The 24,980-nt window shown below is 35.9% G+C and overlaps 2 protein-coding genes and 1 long non-coding RNA gene across 3 annotated transcripts in view; all 3 read right to left on the bottom strand.

The window, feature by feature from the left end:
• Positions 1–366: 366 nt before the first annotated feature.
• On the bottom strand, positions 367–16,737 carry LOC125659245 (THO complex subunit 3-like). Its single transcript, XM_048890852.2, has 6 exons — positions 16,528–16,737; positions 12,861–13,017; positions 9,399–9,603; positions 5,332–5,493; positions 4,214–4,314; positions 367–901 (listed from the first exon to the last, which is right to left on the bottom strand). Exons 1-6 carry the CDS (start codon positions 16,708–16,710, stop codon positions 738–740), a joined length of 972 nt encoding a protein of 323 aa, XP_048746809.2. The 5' UTR covers positions 16,711–16,737; the 3' UTR covers positions 367–737.
• On the bottom strand, positions 906–4,200 carry LOC130050126 (uncharacterized). Its single transcript, XR_008798532.1, has 2 exons — positions 4,094–4,200; positions 906–4,044 (listed from the first exon to the last, which is right to left on the bottom strand). It is a non-coding gene; the product is annotated as an uncharacterized LOC130050126 (long non-coding RNA).
• A 1,413-nt stretch (positions 16,738–18,150) lies between the features above and the next one.
• The window catches only part of LOC125672567 (WD repeat-containing protein 11-like), a 67,669-nt gene continuing 60,839 nt past the window's right edge, over positions 18,151–24,980 (bottom strand). The window contains exons 26-30 of the mRNA XM_056149097.1: positions 24,608–24,702; positions 23,864–23,961; positions 22,567–22,647; positions 21,650–21,794; positions 18,151–19,843 (exon numbers count right to left, since the gene is read on the bottom strand). Of these exons, the coding sequence (XP_056005072.1) occupies positions 19,701–19,843; positions 21,650–21,794; positions 22,567–22,647; positions 23,864–23,961; positions 24,608–24,702 (562 nt within the window). The 3' untranslated portion in view covers positions 18,151–19,700. The remainder of the gene's footprint in view (positions 19,844–21,649; positions 21,795–22,566; positions 22,648–23,863; positions 23,962–24,607; positions 24,703–24,980) is intronic.

Genomic DNA, 24,980 nt, shown 5'->3' with positions numbered 1-24,980 from the left:
ACAAGAGTAAATCTGAACTATGGTCCTCCAAACAGCCCCTCTTATTGTCGAAGGTTTATTTTTCTATTACACTTAAAATTAGACCATCTTATCATTTAAAGAGTTAAACTTCATTTTTGCAAATACATGAGGGTTTGAATTGTGATGCTTCATGCTGGAATAATGCATCAAATACGTTGGCACTTCCTGAAAAGTATGCCATCGTGACGTATTGCAGTTCATACCCTCGTGTATTTTTTTAAAAAATGATATTTATTTCAACTTGCAAAAACTCTGGAAATGCAAATATTGCTTTATGGCTTCTTATCACACAAGCCATTCATTTTCCTTTAATTGGCCAGGAGTAAATAAACAACAAACAAGAAAAAAGCTTAACGAATTTACCTGTGCATGTAAAATGAACATTAAAAACAAACAACTGAATTTCATTCATTCAAACATTGTTGCATTGTAAAACTTTACTTAACAAACAAGGAATTTACATCCTGTAATGAAATACGAAGTTTCACTTTTATGAATAAGACATCGCAAATCAATATTCTACAAACATCATACAAGTCAACAAGTACAATTACTGCCTGCTAATCCCTCAAACTAGTCCACAACACTAGCAGTATTGTAAATGCGTCACACACTGGGCATGGCAAATCGTCTGCTGCTATTTGATAGCATCAGCCGTTTCTGATCGATACACCTCCAATACAATATCAAAGTTACTCCTGCGTTATAATTGGATCTCATGAATTATCACTGGGGAATCCAAACACCTTGATAGTTCCTGCATCACGATTTCTGTCGTAAGTGTCCCTGTCATCGCATGCGTAGGCCAGCAGAGGGCGCTTGGGATGCCAAGCTACGGTGAAGGTGGGTGCTTCACATGTAATCTCCGTGATCTTCTCCCCTGGAAGGTAAACAGACCATTAGGAATGACATTTCCTAAGATTTTACTCAAACTCTGATAGCCACAAATCCTCGAGGTAATCAAATAAAAAAAATCTTGTCAGATTACTGGGACAAACTTATAGAGAGCATGTAATCAGACTGCAACAAAATGTAATGGAATACATGAAGTACAAAGTCTACTGTTATTCTGGTGTTGTACAACTTTTATTTCAGTGACTACTTTGTTAACAGTGCCTACTTTTATTTCAGTGACTACTGTTAATAGTGCCTACTTTTATTTCAGTGACTACTTTGTTAATAGTGCCTACTTTTATTTCAACGACTACTTTGTTAATAGTGCCTACTTTTATTTCAGCGACTACTTTGTTAATAGTGCCTACTTTTATTTCAGTGACTACTTTGTTAACAGTGCCTACTTTTATTTCAGCGACTACTTTGTTAACAGTGCCTACTTTTATTTCAGCGACTACTTTGTTAATAGTGCCTACTTTTATTTCAGCGACTACTTTGTTAATAGTGCCTACTTTTATTTCAGTGACTACTTTGTTAATAGTGCCTACTTTTATTTCAGCGACTACTGTTAATAGTGCCTACTTTTATTTCAGCGACTACTTTGTTAATAGTGCCAACTTTTATTTCAGTGACTACTTTGTTAATAGTGCCAACTTTTATTTCAGTGACTACTTTGTTAATAGTGCCTACTTTTATTTCAGTGACTACTTTGTTAATAGTGCCTACTTTTATTTCAGTGACTACTTTGTTAATAGTGCCTACTTTTATTTCAGTGACTATACTTTATTTGCATTAGAGCTTATGTGAACCTTATACATGAGAAGTAAAACTTGTGAGAGCCAACAATTTTTAAGAGAAGAAGCATTTCTCAAAATATATGCATAAACAAGAGGCCCATGGGCCACGTTGCTCACCTGAGTCACCTTGGCCCATATTTAAAGATTTTCCCTACATATTCGCATGTAAAACTTTGATCCCTATTGTGGCCCCAACTTACCCCTGGGAGCCGTGATGCTGACAAACTTGAATCTGCACTATGTCAGGATGCTTTTATGTAAATGTAAACTTTTCTGGCCCCGTGGTTCTTGAAAAGATTTTGAAAGATTTTTCATATACATTTGTATGTAAAACTTTTATCCCTATTGTGGTCCCAACTTACCCCGGGGGGGCTGTGTTGTTATTAAACTTGAATCTGCACTTACGTCAGGAAGCTTTTATGTACATGTAAACTTTTCTGGCCCAGTGGTTCTTAAGAAGATTTTTAAAGATTTTCCATATAAATTTGTATGTACTTTGATCCCCTATTGTGGCCTCATCCTACTGCCGAAAGGAGGGGGGCATAATCTGAACAAACTTGAACCTACTTTATACCAGGAAGCTCTCAGTTAAATCTCCACTCTTATGGCCTAGTGGTTCTTGAAAGGAAGACTTTTAAAGATTTTCCCTATATATTCGCATTTCGCATGTAAAACTTTGATCCCCTATTGTGGCCCCAACCTACCCCTAGGTCAAGATTTTAACTAACTTGAATTTCCACTATGTCAAGAAGCTTTCATGTAAATTTCAGCTTTTCGGGCCCAGTGGTTCTTGAGAAAAAGATTTTAAAATGATTCCACCCTATTTTTGTGATTATCTCCCCTTTCAAGGAGGCATGGTCCTTCATTTGAACAAACTTGAATCCCCTTCACCCAAGAATGATTTTGTACCAAGTTTGGCTGAAATTGTCCAGTGGTTCTGGAAGAAGTTGAAAGTATAAAAAGTTTACAGACAGACAACGGAAAACAAGTGATCAGAAAAGCTCACTTGAGCTTTCAGCTCAGGTGAGCTAATAATACAATTTTATTATTTCTCACTTGCAAACAAAACTGGTAATAAAGTTCAAAATCTTATTTTTACATGAACCATCCTAATCCTGTTGGTATATAAACTCACACTACATTTTCTGTTTTGTGGATATTGGACTGAAGAGCTCTGTTGCACAAGAATTTGTTTCTACCAAAGCTATTTGTTGAAAAGGTTAAATGGGAAAATTCATCTGTCGTCCTAGCTTTAGGTCTGGTCTCAGATCGCAGTTGATAGCACAAACCCAGCACCACCCAGCCTCCTGAACCACACAGGTGACAGACTGCGATACCAATGACTGTTTGTCTGTCTGTACCTGCCCAGGTGATGTCTCAGTCTGACCAGAATTTTACCAGACATATGTTCTGTACCTCATTCAATTCGCTCTGTGGTAGAGACTCAATACCCAGAGCTCAATGAACTGGGTGTCTGTCACACGTGTCATTCTGGCTACTGAGTGTATGTGCTGAGTTTCTAACCTTTTACCATTCATCATTAACCAGAACCTCTTCTCTCGACTGAAGCTGCAGACCTATAGAACAAGAGCTACAGGTCTACAGCTATCGCCTATTGCAGTGCAACATACTGTAGAATCACTTATTTTTATAATTTGAGAGAAAAAAATAATGATCATGGGGACTTGATTTCACGGTTGAGGAATTCTTTTTAATCGTACAGTAAGTTCTCTTTTTCTTGTCTATTCAATTTAATAGTACAGGGAGTCTTTTTTTTGCCTAATCTTTTTAATTAAACAGGAAGTTCTCTTTTTCTTGTATATTTTTTTTAAATTGTATGGTAGTTCACTGATTCTTGTTCAAAGTTCATAGATTTTAATTGTTCAGATTTTACACTTTCCTTCTCAACGTTCATAGTTTTTGTTCAATTTTAACACTTTTTTTTCTCAATGTTTGTAGTTTTTGTTTCAAGTTAAACACTTTTCTATTTCTCAATGTTCGTAGTTTTTGTTCAAGTTTAACACTTTTCTATTTCTCATTGTTCGTAGTTTTTGTTCAAGTTTAACACTTTTCTATTTCTCAATGTTCAGTGTTCAATTGTTCAGATTTTACACTTTTTTCTTTCTCAATGTTTGTTATTTTTAAATGTTCAGTTTTACATTTTTTCTTTGAATTTCTCAATTTTTGTTGCTTTTAACAAATCAACTTATCTACTTTTTCTTGATCAAAGTTCACTGTTCTATACCATACTTAAAAAACAGAAAATTATATTCTGTCAATCTCACCTGAGTTCACTTCTATCAGATCTCACCTGAGTTTACCTCTGTCAGACCTCACTGAGTTCACCTCTGTTCGACCTCACCTGAGTTCACCTGTCAGACCTCACCTGAGTTCACCTCTGTCAGATCTTACTTGAGTTCACCTCTCTGAATTTACCTGAATTCACCCGTTAGATCTTACCTACCTTCACCTTCCTTGAAATCAACTCTGTAACATCTTACCTGAATCCACTTCTGCAATGTCTATGATGAGATCTTCAGAGGCAGATGCTAGCATTCTACCATCATGACTGAAACTTAACGTTCTAACTGGCCACTCCAACCTGTAATATCAACATTCCAACACTATTTTATTCTGTAAAACTTAACTTTTCTAGAAGCAATCATAGGGCTATGACTGCCTTGTGACATCACAGTGCAAGACTAACCAATCACATTCATAAAGTAGCTGTTCAATGGCTGTTACATCAACTTGCCTAATGAATCCAATCTAGTAGTGTTTTATAAGCAATACAGAGACCAAACCTGATCTGGTGTTCTATATAACAATTAGGAAACTCCACTTGATTAAGCGTTTTATATGGTAATACGGAATCTCCACTTGATTAAGCGTTTTATATGGTAATGTGGAATCTCCACTTGATTAAGCGTTTTATATGGTAATGTGGAATCTCCCCTTGATTAAGTGTTTTATATGGCAATGTGGAAACTCCACTTGATTAAGTGTTCTATATAGCAGTGTGGAAACTCCACTTGATTAAGTGTTCTATATAGCAATGTGAAAACTCCACTTAATTAAGTGTTTTATATGATAATGTGGAAACTCCACTTGATTAAGTGTTTTATATGACAATGTGGAAATTCCACTTGATGAAGTGTTTTATATAGCAATGTGGAAACTCCACTTAATTGTTTTATATGGCAATGTGGAAATTACACTAGATTAAGTGTTTTATATGGCAATGTGGAAATTACACTAGATTAAGTGTTTTATATGGCAATGTGGAAACTCCACTTGATGAAGTGTTTTATATGACAATGTAGAAATTCCACTTGATGAAGTGTTTTATATAGCTATGTGGAAACTCCACTTAATTAAGTGTTTTATATGGCAATGTGGAAATTACACTAGATTAAGCATTTTATATGGCAATGTGGAAACTCCACTTGATGAAGTGTTTTATATAGCAATCTGGAAACTCCACTTAATTAAGTGTTTTATATGGCAATGTGGAAATTCCACTAGATTAAGTGTTTTATATGGCAATGTCGAAAATTCCACTAGATTAAAGTGTTTTATATGGCAATGTGGAAACTCCACTTTGACTGGCTACACTAACCTGGAGAGGGTTCTGATGCAGGCTAATTCTGCCACATCCCAGATGCTGACTAAGGCATCGGCACTACCAGTAGCAAAGTACTTCCCCTTAGGGTCAAATTCGATACAGATACAGTTGGCAGGGTGAGCATTCAGGCTGTGCTGGAGCTTCAGGTCTGGGTAACTAAAAAATACACTACAGATATCAAACACAGTTAACAGGAAACAACATTAATTATTCCATAGTAATTAAACTCAGTTAACAGAAAAAATAAACACTCAATTACCCCGTAGATATCAAACTCAGTTGACACAAAACAGCACTAAATTATCCCATAGATATCAAACTAAGTTTACAGGAAACAACACTAAATTATCCCATAAATATGAAATTCAGTTAACAGGAAAAAAACCTAAATTATCCCAATAGATATCAAACTAAGTTTACAGGAAACAACACTAAATTATCCCATAGATATCAAACTTAGTTAACAGGAAACAACACTAAATTATCCCATAGATATCAAACTAAGTTAACAAGAAAAACACTAAATTATCACATAGATATCAAACTCAGTTTACAGGAAACAACACTAACTTATCCCATAGATATCAAACTAAGTTTACAGGAAACAACACTAAATTATCTGATAGATATCAAACTCAGTTTACAGGAAACAACACTAAATTATCCCATAAATATCAAACTTATTTAACAGGAAACAACACTAAATTATCCCATAGATATCAAACTTAGTTAACAGAAAACAACACTAAATTATCCCATAGATATAAAACTCTGTTAACAGGTGGAAAACACTAAATTATCCCATAGATATCAAACTTATTTAACAGGAAACAACACTAAATTATCAAGAGGTACTGTGAGCAATCCTCACTAAGAATAGTCCCCGCTTACCCTAATCTCCCAAAGGGTGTTGGTAATAGGTATAAACTACCTCTTTTCTGAGTGTAAAAAACAAATGGCATGACAAACCGAACCATATTGCTACTTCGATGTCCAGTGCGCGTGACCTTTGACCTTTTGACCCCAAAATTGATAGGGAAAATCTTCATCCCATGGGTAGTCCATATGTATGATATGGTGACTGTAGGTGGAAAGGATAACGCTTTAGAGCCCGGAAACCATATTGCTACTTCGATGTCCATTGCGCTTGACCTTTGACCTTTTGACCCCAAAATCGATAGGGAACATCTTCATCCCATGGGTAGTCCATATGTATGATATGGTGACTGTAGGTGGAAAGGATAACGCTTTAGAGCCCGGAAACCATATTGCTACTTCGATATCCAGTGCGCTTGACCTTTGACCCCAAAATCGATAGGGAACATCTTCATCCCATGGGTAGTCCATATATATGATATGGTGACTGTAGGTGGAAAGGATAACGCTTTAGAGCCCGGAAACCATATTGCTACTTCGATATCCAGTGCGCTTGACCTTTGACCCCAAAATCGATAGGGAACATCTTCATCCCATGGGTAGTCCATATGTATGATATGGTGACTGTAGGTGGAAAGGATAACGCTTTAGAGCCCGGAAACCATATTGCTACTTCGATGTCCAGTGCGCTTGACCTTTGACCTTTTGACCCCAAAATCGATAGGGAACATCTTCATCCCATGGGTAGTCCATATGTATGATATGGTGACTGTAGGTGGAAAGGATAACGCTTTAGAGCCCGGAAACCATATTGCTACTTCGATGTCCAGTGCGCTTGACCTTTGACCTTTTGACCCCAAAATCGATAGGGGACATCTTCATCCCATGGGTAGTCCATATGTATGATATGGTGACGGTAGGTGGAAAGGATAACGCTTTAGAGCCCAGAAACCATATTGCTACTTCGATGTCCAGTGCGCGTGACCTTTGACCCCAAAATCGATAGGGAACATCTTCATCCCATGGGTAGTCCATATGTATGATATGGTGACGGTAGGTGGAAAGGATAACGCTTTAGAGCCCGGAAACCATATTGCTACTTCGATGTCCAGTGCGCATGACCTTTGACCCCAAAATCGATAGGGAACATCTTCATCCCATGGGTAGTCCATATGTATGATATGGTGACTGTAGGTGGAAAGGATAACGCTTTCGAGCCCAGAAACCATATTGCTACTTCGATGTCCAGTGCGCTTGACCTTTGACCCCAAAATCGATAGGGAACATCTTCATCCCATGGGTAGTCCATATATACGATATGGTGACGGTAGGTGGAAAGGAATGCTTTAGAGCCCGGAAACCATTGCATCTACAGACGGACGGACGGACAGACAGACAGACGGACAACCCGATTCCAGTATACCCCCCACAACTTGTTGCGGGGGGTATAATTATCTTAAAGATATCAAACTTATTTAACACGTAACAACACTAAATTATCTCATAGATATCAAACTCTGTTATCAGGGGGAAAACACTAAATTATCCCATAGACATCAAACTAATGCCTCGTTCACACGAATGCGCATTAAATTTTACTTCGCATCAAATTTGATGCGAATAAAAATACTGCGCATTAAATTAATTCGAATTAAATAGCGTTCACACGGCGGTAATATTTAATGCGAAGTAAACTAATGCGCATTAAATTCGTATGCATCTCTATTAAAGGGTGCGCGAAATAAATTGAAGAATAGACTATGTTATTGAAAATCATTTTTATAGATATTTTAATGAATATTGAGTAGATACAGAATTCTTTGTTCAAAACGCTATTACATGTAGTATACTACATGTTTACAATTTACATGCTGATCTACACATAAGGAGTTTTGCCGTGTTTATTTATATGTTCCTAAGAAATTACTTGTTATTTCCTCTGACGACCAGCATTCAATCTAGACAATATATTGTTTCTTCATGGGCCCAATTTTAAAACTTCGGAACGTCTTTTTCACCATTCCGCTGACTACTGTTGTGACGCAATTTTTAATTACTAATACGTATTATAAGTCTACTATGACGTCATATGGTATAAAAAATTAACAATGAGCGGCATATTTGTTTTAAAAAATGTAAAAAAGAAAATCATATTATCACTTTTTTAAAACATTTTTGTCGTATTTAAAAACAATTCCTTCCACATGTATTACTTAGTATGCCTATGCAGAGCACATATTTACGTATGACATTATCTAATGACATGCTGTTTGTACATGTTTTTAATGAATATCATCATTTTGCTTAGTTTTTCGTACAAAACTGACATTAATATATATAGCTGACCATGGGTATGATGCATGTGACCCAAATTTGCCATTACGCATGCGTGTACATTTAATGCAAATTAGCTTCGCTTAGCGTTCACACGGAGTTAATGCGAAGTAAATTTAATTCGCATTAAATCGCGACGTCAATTTTAATTCGAAGTAAACTAATGCGCATTAAAATCTCCATGTGAACGCGGTTCAGATTTAATTCGCATTAACTTACATTTAATACGAATTAAATTCTTCGTGTGAACGAGGCATAAGTTTACAGGAAACAACACTAAATTATCCCATAAATATGAAATTCAGTTAACAGATAAAAAAACTAAATTATCACATAGATATCAAACTCTGTTAACAGGGGGAAAACATTAAATTATCCCATAGATATCAAACTAGTTTAACAAGGAAAACACTAAATTATCCCATAGATATCAAACTCAGTTTACAGGAAACAACACTAAATTATCCCATAGATATCAAAATAAGTTTACAGGAAACAACACTAGATCATCCCATAGATATCAAACTCAGTTTACAGGAAACAACACTAAATTATCACATAGATATCTAACTCAGTTTACAGGAAATAGCACTAAATTATCCCATAGATATTAAACTTAGTTAACAGGAAACAACACTAAATTATCCCATAGATATGAAATTCAGTTAACAGGGAAAAACACTAAATTATCCCATAGACATCAATCTTAGTTAACAAGTAAACCAGTAAGTTATCCCATATATATCAAACTCAGCTAACAGGAAACAACACTAATTTATTTCATATACCCAACCCAGGACAAGTGAATTTCCCAGAATGCAGTGTTGTGTATGTTTACTTCCTATACCCACCTCAGGATATTGATGCTGCCTTGACCACTGGTCAGAAAAAAGAGATCCCCATCATTGTTCCAGGAAATTTCATTGACCTCAAATTTGAACTGCTCCTCTGCCTTTGACCTATGACTCCTGACATCTATAAATGTGATGAGGTCATCTTTGTTCCCTACTGCTATAGTGCTGCCATCTGGTGACCAACAAATGTTTATGTTTTCACCTAGAATAGACAAACAAAAGGCTTGTTGGACAACAATTTTTTCTGGGCCTCCTAGTTTTTTAGTCTTGTAAAGAAAGACATGCCCAGTATCAAGTCAAATAGTTACACATTATTAATTGAATCAAATGATGATATAAGGATGCTTGCACATTTTTTTTTTAGTAAGAATTTTTCTTCTTCAGTGAACAAGACTTTAAGAACTGCAATTTCTCAGCTGGAATATGCCTGCAGAGCAATCATTTAAGAAATAAGATATCATTTTTTAATGTTATTGGGATATGACATGAAGTTGTTCACGTGATCAAATCCTATAACGCCCAAAGGGTGTTATAGTAGATTTGATCATGTACCAACTTCATGTCATATCCCAATAACACTCAAAAATGATATTTTATTTCTTATATTTATATTTTCTATTTTGATTTGTGTTCTTACCAAGCTTCCATGATTATGTAGGAGATGACCGAAATAACGATCATAGAACACAAAATATAGTTCGTTTGAGTTTTATCGAATAAAAAATTAGGAACAATATCAAAGAGAATATAAGATATATATATTTAATTGAAAAGGTTGAAAAAAGACGAAACAGGTGTAAAATAAAGGTAATTTTGAGCGTAAAGTTAACTGAAATGAAGACAAGAAGAGCGGAGTAAACTACATCCGTGATGTGAGTTGGTCGCGACCAGCGATGGAGAAACAGGCGTTGGTCTAGCCAACAAAGTTGAAAATGCAATTGTAGAACACAGATTTCGACAGAAATTCAAAGGATCTGAGAGAATTGATGGAGGATATGATGGGTCAAGCTCTTAATCAGGTTTTTGGAAAGAAACAACGGCATGTTCATCGTTAGGACTCGCGGTTGTAGCCATGCAGGAGACAATTCGAGATAGGACAGATTTTGACAAAGTGCAGGTTTGTTGCTCCTTTTATTTACCTTCAGTGTGTGTAAGAGAAAATAAAAACGAACTGACTGAGTTTTTGTTCACTTGAGAGATTTCTGTTGTAGGATTTTAATGAAACTCACACTGATACCCTGACATGAACATAATTTTTCGAGCCTCGAAACCAACCTCGCTTATTTATGATCGTGCCGAGTCATAGCCATGATGGCAGTTGCCAGGAAACAACAGGTTATCTTATCATCATAAAGTAAATAGGCTTATAACTCTGCCTACATTTTTTCACTTCCAATATCATAGAACTTTATTTTATAAATTCGCCATGCAGAAGTTGCAATTTAGGCACAGTTGCAGACAGTATTTAAAACTTTTTAAAATGAAACAATAGAATGGTATGTTTAATAAATTGATTAAATTCTTATTTACAAAATAAACTCTGTATAAATATCCTGCTGCATTTGTTTCTGTTGTGATGTCATTGCAGTGGTGGATCCAGGGTTTACGAAAGGGTGTGTGTGAAAGTCAAGCATTAGCCAAAATACTCAGCCATGTTGGGTGCTAGTCTGGAATTTTACTCACTACCTCACACTATTTCTATTATTTAAATTTGTGGCGAAAGGGGGGGGGGGGGGGGGGGGGGGGGGAGAGCAGAAGCCAGGTGAAAATACAGTAACTGACTTTTGAAGCGGTGATTGTATTCATACGCAAGAAAAGACTGATCACGTGACCAACTTCATGTTGCACGAAATTGAATCTCAATTTCATTAGTACTGTCATATAAGGAAGTGCATTGGCAAATGTAAATATTGCAGTTTGTAAAGTCATGCTCATTGAAAAACGTTATTTACTTCTTAAATCAGCAGGGTTTTTTCTACATATAGGAATGGTACCAATAACCATTCAATATGTCAATTTCGAGATACGTCTGAGTTATTTCCAGTGATTTTTTGGGGGCCAAAATGCCACCGATATTCGACTGTTTCCCCTCACTAAAACTAGCTATTTTTTCCCAATTATATATATATGTTTTCCCCAATTTCAAATCTAGGGAAATTAGGCCATTTAAAAAAATAGGTTACCGTATATTGCTGACAAAGAGTAAATACGTTTTTTTCTTCAGTTTTATTCTCCAAACCACTGCACATGCAAAGTGGTTTGTAAAGAATATGTAAAACAATAGAGGCATCCATATAAGCAGATTTGCAGCGAAGTATACAGTTTCCAGATAAACATTAAGCCATGATATTGTTGACAATTTAGTTTGACCTCCATTATATGTAGGGTCAGGCTAATAACAGGAAGTGGCCAACAGTATAGGGTTTTACTAAAATCCGAAAAATACAAGCAGGAGAGACATTCTGGAAACTTGATTATTAATATAATATTTACAAGATTATGGGTACAAATGCTGGTGAATTAATAATTTATTATTTTCTTTATGAAATTAGACAATAAGTATTTCTTAGAAAAAGTAAATAATTTCATTACAAGGTGTGACTTCCAATACATATTTAATGTTAAATAATGATTTATTTTATGATTTTAAATCAAATCTGAAATAAACCTCAAACAACAAAATTGTTATTTGATTATGTTTTACATCTTTTCCGTTTTAATTTACTATGAATGATTTTCCCCAATTTGTGGAAAATGTCGCTAATTTTTCCAAATTCAAAAGGAGGGGTGGTAGTTTGAAAAACAAAAAAAATCACTGATTTCCCTTTGGATAACTCTTGTACATAGTAAGGTGCAAAACAACTTGTTCACATGCAGGAGTGAGACAAATATTCATCACTGCATAAGTGAATGTACTCAGGAAGTTTCTCATACATAGTTTGATAACCCGAATTCGACTGATACACACACTAAGTAAATGATAAATATCAGGGAGTAATGTAAATACACGGGATTCTTATTATATCACGTTGTTTCGTTGCTCTTACGTATCATACCTAGGATATTACTTGCAAGTATGACATTCCTTTTATGTTTCCACTTTAGTGAAATATTTCTTTCGATAGTATTTTATACTTCCTACATTTTCATATTAATAGATAAGGCGCTTTTAATACATTCTATCGTCTTCCTCACTGACTGTAAGTCCACTCTGTCCCACTCAGGCATTTAAATTTCTACTACTAAATGCACCTCCTACACACAAGAGCTCTCATCTCGAAACTGGCATATTACTAAGACTTAACAATTTGTTACTGGACATTTTTTAGCCTCAAAATTGGCATGGGAATATTCCGGTACTGTTCCTCGGTGCAAGTTATATAAGTAAAATCCGGTGTAAATACTACACTACGCATACCTTTAGTTTGTAACCCACTGTAAATACTACACTACGCATACCTTTAGTATTCACCGTCGCCACAGATCGGTTAGTCCTGGCATCCCATATTCGTATTGTTTTGTCTCCACTGGCTGTAACCAGCTGATCCGGATTCTTCGGATGCCAACAGAGCTGATCTACGCTGTCGCTATGTCCGCGGAATGTGCAGTCCTTCACCTACAGAAAATCATAGAACAAATATAACTCTCCATGAAGTTCACAGAAAATGATGATAAAAACGTGAAGTTCACAGAATATGATAATAAAAACGTGAAGTTCACAGAATATGATGATAAAAACGTGATGTTCACAGAATATGATAATAAAAACGTGAAGTTCACAGAATATGATGATAAAAATGTGATGTTCACAGAATATGATAATAAAAACGTGAAATTCACAGTATATGATGATAAAAACGTGAAGTTCACAGAATATGATGATGAAAACACAGTACAGAAAGGGGGTATTTTTCTGATCCAGAAAAATGACACCAATTAAGAATTTTCCTTGTGAATATATGATAAATTGATATGTCTTGACATTTTAATAATTCTAGTGTTTATTTACTGGGAATACTAGGATAAAACTGATTCCAATGGGTTGTGTTAAAAAACAGACTGGAACAGAAAATATCCTAAATGTTTAGCACAATTATCTGAAGCGTGACCAGTGTTTCATGGACTAAACTGTTAGGGATTCCTTGAAATTTGAGGTGACAGTCTAAAATTTCAGAGATTATAACAACTTGTGTACTGACATTTTGCATTGTAAATTGCAGTTTTTATAAATGAATGGTGATTCAGAAGATAACTGTAATTAATCCCATAATATGCAAAATCAAGAAAAGGGTCACACTGGAAGTGGGATCTGTTACTCTCTCGTATCATCCAAAAAAAACTCCAGAGAGCTCAGTTCTACCACAAACACTTGTACTACATACTACATACATGTACTAATAACAAACAATAAACCATTTACTGAATATCAAAGTTATAATACTCAAGGTTGGCCTGTAAAGTAAGTTCCCCTCTCTACTTGGGGTGTCATAACATAAGAGTATTTAGCAAATGCTTTATCTCAATCAATTAATCAACTCTGCAGAGATAAAGAGTAATATAATGTATTAAAGTTTCAAATTTTTAAATGAGTAAGATACTAAGCACCATAACTCGATACCATGTAGACACTTCATGAAAAAACCCACCATTTTTCATAAACCATTTAATGTATATATACATGTGTACTAATTCTAGAGTATTTTTGATACAATCAGAGTTAATACAGTACTTAATGTAACCATGATTTAGCTTAATCTGTGTGTGAAAATGGATGAATAGAGATACATACACGTATCAACGATTCACTGCAAATTATGTCCCTTGTGTGCCATTTTGTGATGAAAAAAATCTTATTTCTCTACATGGCCTTTGTAATTTTCTGGTCTGTCGCTTTGACATTTGACATTTTTCCATCAATTGCAGCAGTGCTCCAAGTCGCATCTGCTATCAGGTCGCAAAATGGCGACCTAAAAATATTTCTGGTCGCCATGTTCAAAATTTCTACTCGCCATTGTAAATACAAGACTTACAAGGTTTTTTTAAAATATGAATATCTTTCAAGTAAAAAATCAACACCCATGTTATACATTTTGTTTGTTTTATTTTTAAACTGAATATGAATGTACTGTGAAACATGCTGGATGCTAACAAGTCAAGTATTTACTCTGGCAAAAGTTGTATTACATTGGGCCATCCTGTATACTTTACAGTACGCTTCTGGGGAAGAAAACCCAGTGTTCCACACAAGGATTTGCTTTAAAGTTATCAATAAGTGGGTCTTCACTGCTTATCATGTTATGCGAACAATAGCTCCTAGTTTTGTTGGATCTTTTGCTGAACAATTAGTACCAGCATCAATAAGAACACTACATTCCGAGTTTGATTGTCTTTGAAAATTAACAGCAACAGTTGCCCCGCTCGACTTACTGCTAATAATGCAGTCACGGACAAAGACGTGTATCTTACTGTTACCGTGAGTAGTCACACTTCCACATTTGAAAGATGTACACTCAGTCGTGGCGAAATAGGACAATGGATGTCCAGAAATGGTGGACGTTGCTGGCTAATTGGCCTCACAAATTCTGCAAAACATTTTGCCATCACGAAAATTCCCTCTGCCATTTCAGGACTGGGGTTCTACTTTTACTTTTGCATTTCTCTTTAGACACTGCTACACCATCTTTTGATGCAGAACTTTCCCCGTGTGATTCTTGAATTTCTTTGTTACATGTACTAGGCTGAAGTTTCTGTTTTTTACTATTGATAAATCCAAAGTGCTCTAAACCTCGTTTTCCCGCCATCTTGATTGTTTTGACAGAGACTGAAAAATATTGATTCAGACTTCCGATCCCGATTCTAAAATTTTACTGGTCGCCCAAATTTTCTTCACTCGCGAAAATGCGACTTAATTATAATCTCTAGTCGCAAAATTTATTTTCTGGTCGCAAATGCAACCGTTTTACTCGCAACTTGGAGCACTGTGCAGTCAACTACAATAATACTCCAGGGTGGGGCAACCCATTAACTTGAATGATAACATGAACTAACATAGAAATTTATTAGAGCTCACTCTGTAATTCACAGTTGACCTCTAGCATTTGGTACGATAAAGAACTTTCAAGGAAATCTTGGTCAGTTATTCACCAACTGACCTTTGGCTGGCCCCGCTAAGAGAGTTAGTTAGAATTATTGGTCGATAGGTAGGCCTATATTCGTATTTTAGTGCATTCCTTAGAAGAAACATCAACACATGTCCTAGTAAGATCAAGGAGCAATGCTACATCACCCTAGTGAGACCAGTGATGGAATATGCATCAGTGATCTGGGACCCAGTGACACAGTCAAATATCAACAGACTAGAAATGGTGCAAAGAAGAGCTGCACGTTTTGTCACTGGAGACTACAGAACCACCAGTAGTGTAACCCGTATGATGAAACGATTGCAATGGGAGACGTTACAACAACGAAGACATACAGCAAAAGTCATCATACTATACAGGATCATACACCATCTCACAGAGATACCATCAACTCATCTCATTCCTAGAGTGGCCACAGTAGCAACCCGTGGACATGACATCTGTTTCCTCGTACCCTACTCTAGGACAAAAGGCCACCAGCAGTCATTCTTCCCATCTACTATTCATCTTTGGAATGGCCTACCAACAATATCTATCACCGCTTCCACACTGGATGGATTCAAAGACAGCCTCCAGATGACCGCCCTTCCATAATACCAAAATGTTTTAGCTGTACATACTACCATACCAGCTATGGCTTTTAACCACACCTGCACCTGATGTAAATATTCACCGTAGTTTGCTAGCACAGTGGTTCTCATGGGCATTTGTAAATAGTCATCTGCGACAATACTCCAGAGGTGGAATGCAGATTATTGGAAGAAGAAGAAGACCCATAATCAAATAAATAGGCCTGGTTGTCCGGGCGGTCTTGTTGCACCGCCTAAGCCGCTGAAATTTGAATCTCGCCAAAGTAAGTATATATATAGTAAAATACTCTCTACTTGGGGCATTATAAGATGAGTATTAAGTAAATGGTTCACGACATGAATAGTCTATTATTAATGTTTTATCCAATGCTCAATAGCGCCCGCGCCCTGGCTTACCATTCGGTCTCTGTCGTTATCCAGTTGAAAGACGCTGACTGTTTTGTCAAAAGACCCAGAAGCCAGACGCCGACCATCACAGCTCCACGCCACGGAGTGCACTTTGGAGTCATGGGCAGTGTGCTCCCGTATTCGCTTGTTTTGCTGAAAGTGTTTTCGCATGGTTTCAATGTAAGACGCCATCTTTGAAAATTATAATTTTCAAACCTTTCCAGATACGAAAACCCGTAATACTCCATGCAAAGTCTTGTCAGAGTGTAGTAATTTGTTGTCTGTAGCTTTTTTTTTTTTTAAATTGATTTGTTTTGTTAGGTTTATTTGTTTTATTATTTGTAATTTGTTTAATTTTCATTGTCTTTTTATTTTTTCTTGTTCTTTTTTTTTTTTTTTTATTGTCCATTGTTTAAGGGCTTTATTTTTCCCGTCATGATACATTTTGGTATCAAAAATGTTATATAATAGATGCACAAAGTTCAACACACACCCCCACCCCCGAAGAAATGGAAAATTACAAGCACATTAGAAAGGACCTGAGTGCATGAATATCTGAAAGATCCATTACAATCTCAAAGTATGATCAGAACATAGATATAAATATAACAACCAGGATAACTCCAGCTTTTCCATTATCAGCTTCCCATATTTGTATAGCAATATATTCCATTGACACCTGCTTATGGTGTTTTATACCAATAAACTGATTCGATCGACATGGGGAAGCATGTTCTGCACATGATCCATTTTCAAACTGAAGTAGGCTACTGATAAATATGTCGTAACAGGGGTTTTAAAAATCTCATTTATAGTCAGACAATAGCAAATTCTGTGGTCGATATAATGATCTTATTTGCATGTACAATCTGTCATTGTAATTGTATCTGACCCATTTCATGACCATTGTTAGGCCGTTCTTTACACACCGATTTTGACTACAGATTACTCCATTTATCTAAGATGAAGGACTTCCTGCAGGTGTAACCAGTCAACAGGGGATGCTTATTACTCCCTGTTGGTACCTCTGGTATGTCCAGGAGTCCGTTTTTGCCTTAATTACTCTCAATTTTGTATTCTTTATAGGAATTATGATCGCTGTTCATTATCGTCATTTTAATCTAAAAATCTGCATTGCAAACTTTGTGTATTAATTCACAAGGAGAAAATGGGGGAGTGACTCTACACAAGCAGAATTAATTAACTCTTTGTGCTATATAACTCTTGTCTGAATCTCTGTAATTTCGGGGTATAGATATAAATCATGATATAAATCTATATAGTAACTGAATATTATTAACTTGAAGTAGTTTCAAGATATACACGTTATATATTGTAGCTATGAATCACAGTAGTTTTCACAATACACACATGATATAGGCTATTGTAACTTTGTCTGAATCTCTGTAGTTTCACAATATATGTACGATATAAATCTGTTGTAACTGTAATTGTAATAGTTTTATGATACACAAATGATATATTGTAACTTTGTCTGAATCTCTGTAGTTTCACAATATTTGTATGATATAAATCTTTTTCTGAACTTCAGCAATTTGTAACTTTTTCTCAGGATTCCAGAACAATGGAGCTATACTGTAGTTTATGAAATATTCCAATCAAATCAAAAAAGAGTTTTATAAATATTTATTGAATAACTTTTTAACATGATTTGTATTCTATCAGACTGCATACTTATGTATATCAATGTACTGATAGAAATATACACTCTAGTAAACAAGATAGCAAATAAACAATTTAAATAACATGAATTTTATCAATAATTTCTATCATAAATATCTGAAATTTCAAGATATTGTATTTATATTCCACCACAATTTTGCTACGAAAAACTTAAGTTATGGTTCAGTTGAAAACAACTTGCAATGACATCACAATGCCAGATCAAAGAATTGCATTGACATCACAATAAGAATCAAACCAATCACATTGACGATCAACACACATGATACAGTCATTTAATATAAACACAGTTACTGTGAAGTGCCGAGAATGAACAGTTTTGATTCATTACAAACATAATTAATTATATCCACTGAGATCACAATATGTTTTAGATCTACAGAGAATAAAAATCACTTCGCTGTTAGGATGAATTCATTATAAGCAGATTTGCTGTAACCATGTTTTACTGTAACTACATGTAAACAGACAAAGCATGGAGAGGTCTAAATTGGAGAGGAGCAAGGGCATCTTATAAAAGAATCCCATCTAAATGTAAAAATAAGCATTAAATTCATATTTTACGACTGTGATGATGATACAGAACAGTGTGCAGACAAAATTAAATAACGCACATCAAATAATCTCCTGTTACAATAGCTGTTCCGATTAGAAAAATTGGTGCACATTATGTTTTAATTTTGCTAACAATTAATGCATAAAATAAACAAAAATGAAGAAAGGAAATACGAAAAACAAAAAAACGGCATAATTATACCTACACCTATTACAGGGTTCAGTCCCTCCATCAAAGATTCCGACCAGCAAGACATGAACTATTGACATACAGAGATTCTGACAGAAGCTGAGAGTCCTCACAGAACATTAATTGTAATTCAAATATTGGGAGTAAAAGTGGGCTATATTCCAGGACTACATAATTTGTGGGGTTTTATCTGTGAATATTAGCAACAGAGTATAACTCAACAATTTATTCTGCAAATTTCATTCTTGAAATCAAAACATACTGAAAATAAGAAAATATTAATATGCAGACATGTACAGAACTTAATGTGGGGAATATACTTAAAAGTGGTAATTTACGCTGGGGGTTAAGTACACATTTTCCCATGTCCAACATTATGCAAAAGAGGGAAAATATGCAGGAACTGAATATAATATATATTTTATCAAGTATTAAATAACTATACACATGGGAGAATTTATGCACTTCTTACCTAATTACATAATAAGTGCCCCCCCCCCCCCCCCCACCCCCACCCCCACCCCACCCTCCCCCGGCGTAAATAATCATTTTTGCAGTACCAGAATCGTGACAAAATGTAAACTGTGCGACAAAGTATATTTAAGAACAGCTGATTTTCCACATGTGATTATGTTCTTCCATTCCACCATACTATAATACTTATAGTACAATTCCACATCTCTCGACTTTCACGATCCGTCTTTGATGAAACAACAATTATGATATTGGTTCTTCATGAGAAAAGGATGCGAACTTCCTCCCTAAACTGGTTCCCTTTACTCCCAGCTCTCTGACAGTAGTACTCAGCAGGTGCCCTCAGTCCCAGATTAGCCAGCAGACGAGCATATTCCAAGTACACTGCCTCCACTAGTGATACTAAAAATAGTGACAGTTGTTTAGTAATGCACATGTATGTGTTCATATGTATAATCATATTTCGACCCAAAAAAAACCCCAAAAACAACTGTTTTCCCTCTCCATAATTTTCTTCCCAATGGTCATCCAATAATTGTACATTCTAGTGGTTGCCCAATCATAAGTAGTAGGCCAAGTAAAATTAATTAGTAGATTATCATTCAAACTTCACAAAAAAATGGGGCGGGTGGGAGGATTTTATTATTTATTTTTTATTTTTTGCCATGGTATTCTGACCTCGAAAATGCCTTCTCTCATTGAGAAAAGGCTTTATAAATCATAATTACATGTGTATTTGGGTTTCTAAAAGGCAAAGTGAAACAAAGTACGTTTACGATACCGGACCGGACATAAAAATATCCGGAAATCGTAATTTTGAAAAATAAAAAAAATTGGGGCGGGGCAATTTTCGAGGGGCGGGTGGGAATGATAATCTACTAATTAATTTTACTTGGTCTTAGGTTAATTCTCTATAATTAATCTTTCTGTAGCAATTCTTATCTGTCAACCACTTGATTAGTGCAGCAATATTTTCTTAAACACAAACTCTTAGGTTGACATATCTTCCTAAATCTTCCGAGGAAACAAATATATTTAAGATTTTTGGATTTATTTCTTCTTTTCGTGTCTGATGGAAGACTAGAATTTATTTCCAATAAACAAAAGATGTAATTTTTGTTTTTACATGTAAAACATTTCTACAAAAAAATAAAAATAAAGAAATAGATAAAATCAAATCAATAAATTCACTGGGACTTGCTAACTTTATTAAATCTGCTAGACCCCTAATCTCTGAAGGATCTTGTTCTGACCACAAGGGCTTGCTCCAGACTTGTGTCAGTAAGTTTAGGATTGATTGATTGATTGATGTTTTCTGACACACTCAACAATTTTTCAGTTATCTGGTGGCGCCCAGTTTTTATTGGTGGAAGAGAGAACCCAGATACAATGTACCTGGTAAGAGACCACTGACCTTCCGCAAGTAAACTGGGAAACTTTCTCACTTACCGGTGCGAGTGGGATTCGAACCCGCGACAACAGAGGTGAGAGGCCGTGTGATTTTGAGCGCGATGTTCTAACCACTCGGCCACAGAGGCCCCCGTAAGTTTAGGAAGAAGAAAAAAATCAACAACAGTTTACTAATCAATATATAGACAGACTGTAACTTTACAAGCAAGAAAGCCCACAATAAGAAAGATGTTCATATAAAATGCCTTAAAAATATTAACATTGAAACAAATATGTTTTTGTTCAGAAAAGTTTCAGAAATGATGTGCAGAAGTATTATTTTAGTCATTAAAGAACTAAATATCATAAGGGCCTAATCTTGCCCTGATTCATTGAGGGGAAATTCATGTGAAATCTGGGGGGTTTTCACGCTTGCTGTTTCCTGTAGGTTAATTGATGTCAGAAACGAAGCATTTTCTTTTTTAATCGTAATAATTTCTGGCGCTTTAGACTACATTATTTTCCTGGCCTATCTTTGAGAGATATGCATCTGTAGTGTCAATATAAAGAATGTTCTCCAATGTCTTATGTTTGCTGACAGGAAAAGAATACAAATATTTGCATTTTGTTTTAGATTATAAAAAATTAAGAAATTCAGGAAAAGGCATTTATTTATTATGTCATATCTTAAGGAGGAAATGTCATAATGCTTGACTTCCATCTGAAAAATATAAACATAAGCAATACAATGTATAATCCTTTTAAACTGAATTGTCTATAGCATTTTTGTTGTTGTTGCACATTGCCAAAAACACCCACCATTATCTTGGCCCTGGTCAAGAAGTCCGAATTCTTCTAGCGCTGCGCTGAAACAGGCTGCTCTGTTGAACTGTCTCATCCCATACAACATTTCCAGTACCTTAGAAAACTGACCGAGGGAAAGCATCACCAACAAAGCCTTACTCTGAAAAAAAACAAAACAATAAGTATCATATCAGACCTAGTCTCAACACTCACAACAAGGTGTTGTCCATTACGTCACGTACTGATACCATCACATTCAACCCTCGCTTGGCCATTTGTTCTCCATTAAACTCCATTACTTGTCAGTAACTCATGATATTTCTCAGCGTTATACTTCTGTAACAGGAAGGGAGAAAATGCAACAGACCAGATCGGGATTCGAGCCCGGGCCCCTGAATCTCCAGTCAAGTGCTCTTTCAACTGAGCTATTTGACAACAGGTGATCAAACCCGCCTGATTGCCACATTCTTCCCTCCTTAAATGTATTCAAATGTATTCCCACCTAGAAGACAACAACACAGGATCTTTATCCCCTGGCAGGCATTTTTAACTGTCAGTTCCAGGGGCTGGTCTACGACACCAAATGTAACAGGAAGGGAGAAAATGTAACAGATCAGATTTGGATTCGAACCAGGGCTCCCTGATTTTCCAGTCAGGTGCTCTACCAACTGAGCTCTTTGGCCACTGACGATTGAACCTGTCTGACTGCCACATTTCATTACTCATCAGTAACTCAGATTATTTCTCTTATCACATTTAATTCATTGTCAGTAATCCAAGCCGTTTGTTCAATAGATTACTGGCTAAAATTGATTAAAGACATTTATTTTATCAAAGAAAATTCACCACTTTTCATTGACTTTATTCATATGAATGGATTATAACGAGATATCTACCTCGAGTTGCTGCCGATAATTTACGGGAAAACCCACCTTTTGGTTGACTTGCGTCCCACACAGGTGGTCGACCCATCTCTTCATCACCTCACAGCAATCGGCATCCGCCAGGGTGGCCTACAATGCAAACGAAATTTATATATCTGTAGAATAAAATGTATTTATACCATGCAAAGTGACAATGTTAAAACAGGCCTCACAATTCTCTCCATACATATATAACCAGAATAATGCAACCTTTAAAATTTTGTATACAGAATTTGCTTAGTTTTTCATCACTATGGTGTCCGGATAGGGCTGATTGCAAAAGCGTGACTGTGCGTTAGTCACAACACCCCGTCACGCCAACAAGCAGCGCATTTTCGTGCTCTCACGCCAACAAGCAACACGCTTTCACACCAACAAACAATGCGCCTTCGCGCCATCACGCCAACAAGCAACACGCCGACAAGAAACGTGCCATCACACTAACACAACTTGCCTCTGCGCCGACAAGCAACGCGCCTTTGAGTCGCCACTTGTTGGTGTTACGATGCGAAAGCGTGTTGTTTGTTGGCGTGAAGGCGCATTGCTTGTTGGCGCATTGCTTGTTGGAATGACGGCATGTTGTGACTAACGCGCAGTCACACTTTTGCAAAATGGCGCTATCCGGACAGCATACATCACAGATTTTGACGCCTCATCAAGCCTAAGATGTTATTGTCTTATTATATCGTAGATCTTTCAGTAAAACACCACCATTTCTTGATTAGCTTACAATGAGAAAGTACACAACTGAGAAACTCTTCAATGTGTATATAGGGTCTATAAAACTTTCTGATTTGAAAATTCTACAAATATTCTCATTTCTATCATTCAGTCATGAGGTAACCTTGCTTTTCTAATCCCAATTTGAATTCTGATGTTAATTTCCATTTCAAAGTAGCTATTTCCATGAAGACTTTTTATGACACTACCTCACAAGATGGCGATTGTTTTGTAAAAATTGTTTGCATTGATCGATTTGTTTGCCTATCATCATAGCTCAATAAATAAAGTATCGGGATATTGACCAGCAGATCCCAAGTTCAAAACCACCATTCTCTTGTTAATAATTATAATATTGAAATAAAGTTTTTAAAATCAATTTTTAATTCAACCAAACTTGCATATTTTCTGCCTTTTTTGGCATGTGTGAGCTACCTTAATCTGAATCTCTGCTAGAAAGACACTCCAAGCTTAAGCAATTTGGAAATTTGATAATAGTAAATATGGCCATCATTGCATGAGTTGAGGGGGAGTGTTATAGTAATGTATAATACATACAGGGTAAGTAACTCCCCTAAATACTGACCTTTGCGAGCCACACTGCTTGGTCCCAAGCACCGTAAGTCTGTAAATATCGACAGGCATCCAGCCCCTTGTCTATCAAACACAGCAATTGAACGCCCTCTACAGGAGAAATACAAAAATTAAACGAATGGCTGCATTTTGCCTATCAGTCGCCCTCTATGGGAGAAATACAAAAATTATACAAAATGCTGCACTTTGTGTATCAGACACAGCAACTAAGCACCCTCTATAGGAGAAATATGATAATTATAAAAAGTGTTGTATGTACTTTGTCTATAACACATTAACCAATACTTCACTACTAATAATTTCTTGATACAGAAATTGAGAAATGTATCATGGAAATGACTTCACTGAATTTAAATCTACATTTTCTTCTGTATCAAGAAATTATCTTATTAAAACTTAAAAACATCATGGAGGAGACTTACATACAAGAGGCCCATTGGCCTTAACAATCACCTGGGTATCACTCATTTATTGATTTCAATTACAGCAAATGTTGTTTATATATATATTAAATAGAATCCAATTTGCCAAGAATTTGAAAAAAATTTCAAATTTAAAAATGAACAATGATGGACAAAACAGATCCCCTTAGTGACCTGATGAAATTGACACAGCTGCTGTCAGTGAAATTGACACAGCTGCTGTCAGTGTGACCCCATGTGTTTGTCATACATGGCAGGCTGCATGGAACTTTCTACAAGGTGCACCTGCCAGTACATTAGAAGTGGTCCCTTACCTTTGATTTTTCCATTAGCGATCAGATTAGTGGCCACCAGTTTAATTGTACTTTGTGATACTCCAGACGATCGAATGCTGGCCACCAGACAAGCTCTGTAAATAATTTACACACTACAATCAGTGTTGTGTTACTACATCCACAAGAAGTCACTCACTAGCATCATATTTTGCTCTGGAAAAATTAAAGTCATGGGGAGACCTGTCAAAGCCTGATGGCTTTAAAAAAAAGTTTAAAACGTTTTTTTTTAATCAACCAATTCTATTGTGAAATGCTTCTTGAACCATTATAGTATGATGTCAGAGACATGTCACTTGCACCATGAATTTTGATAAAAATTGACAAAAAAGGTTTTTATATGATAGTTTTGTGA

This window comes from Ostrea edulis, chromosome 9, assembly GCF_947568905.1.
Source record: "Ostrea edulis chromosome 9, xbOstEdul1.1, whole genome shotgun sequence".
In the NCBI taxonomy this organism is placed as follows: domain Eukaryota; kingdom Metazoa; phylum Mollusca; class Bivalvia; order Ostreida; family Ostreidae; genus Ostrea; species Ostrea edulis.
Note: the sequence above shows the minus strand (reverse complement) of the source record. Positions and strands in the feature narration are given on the sequence as shown.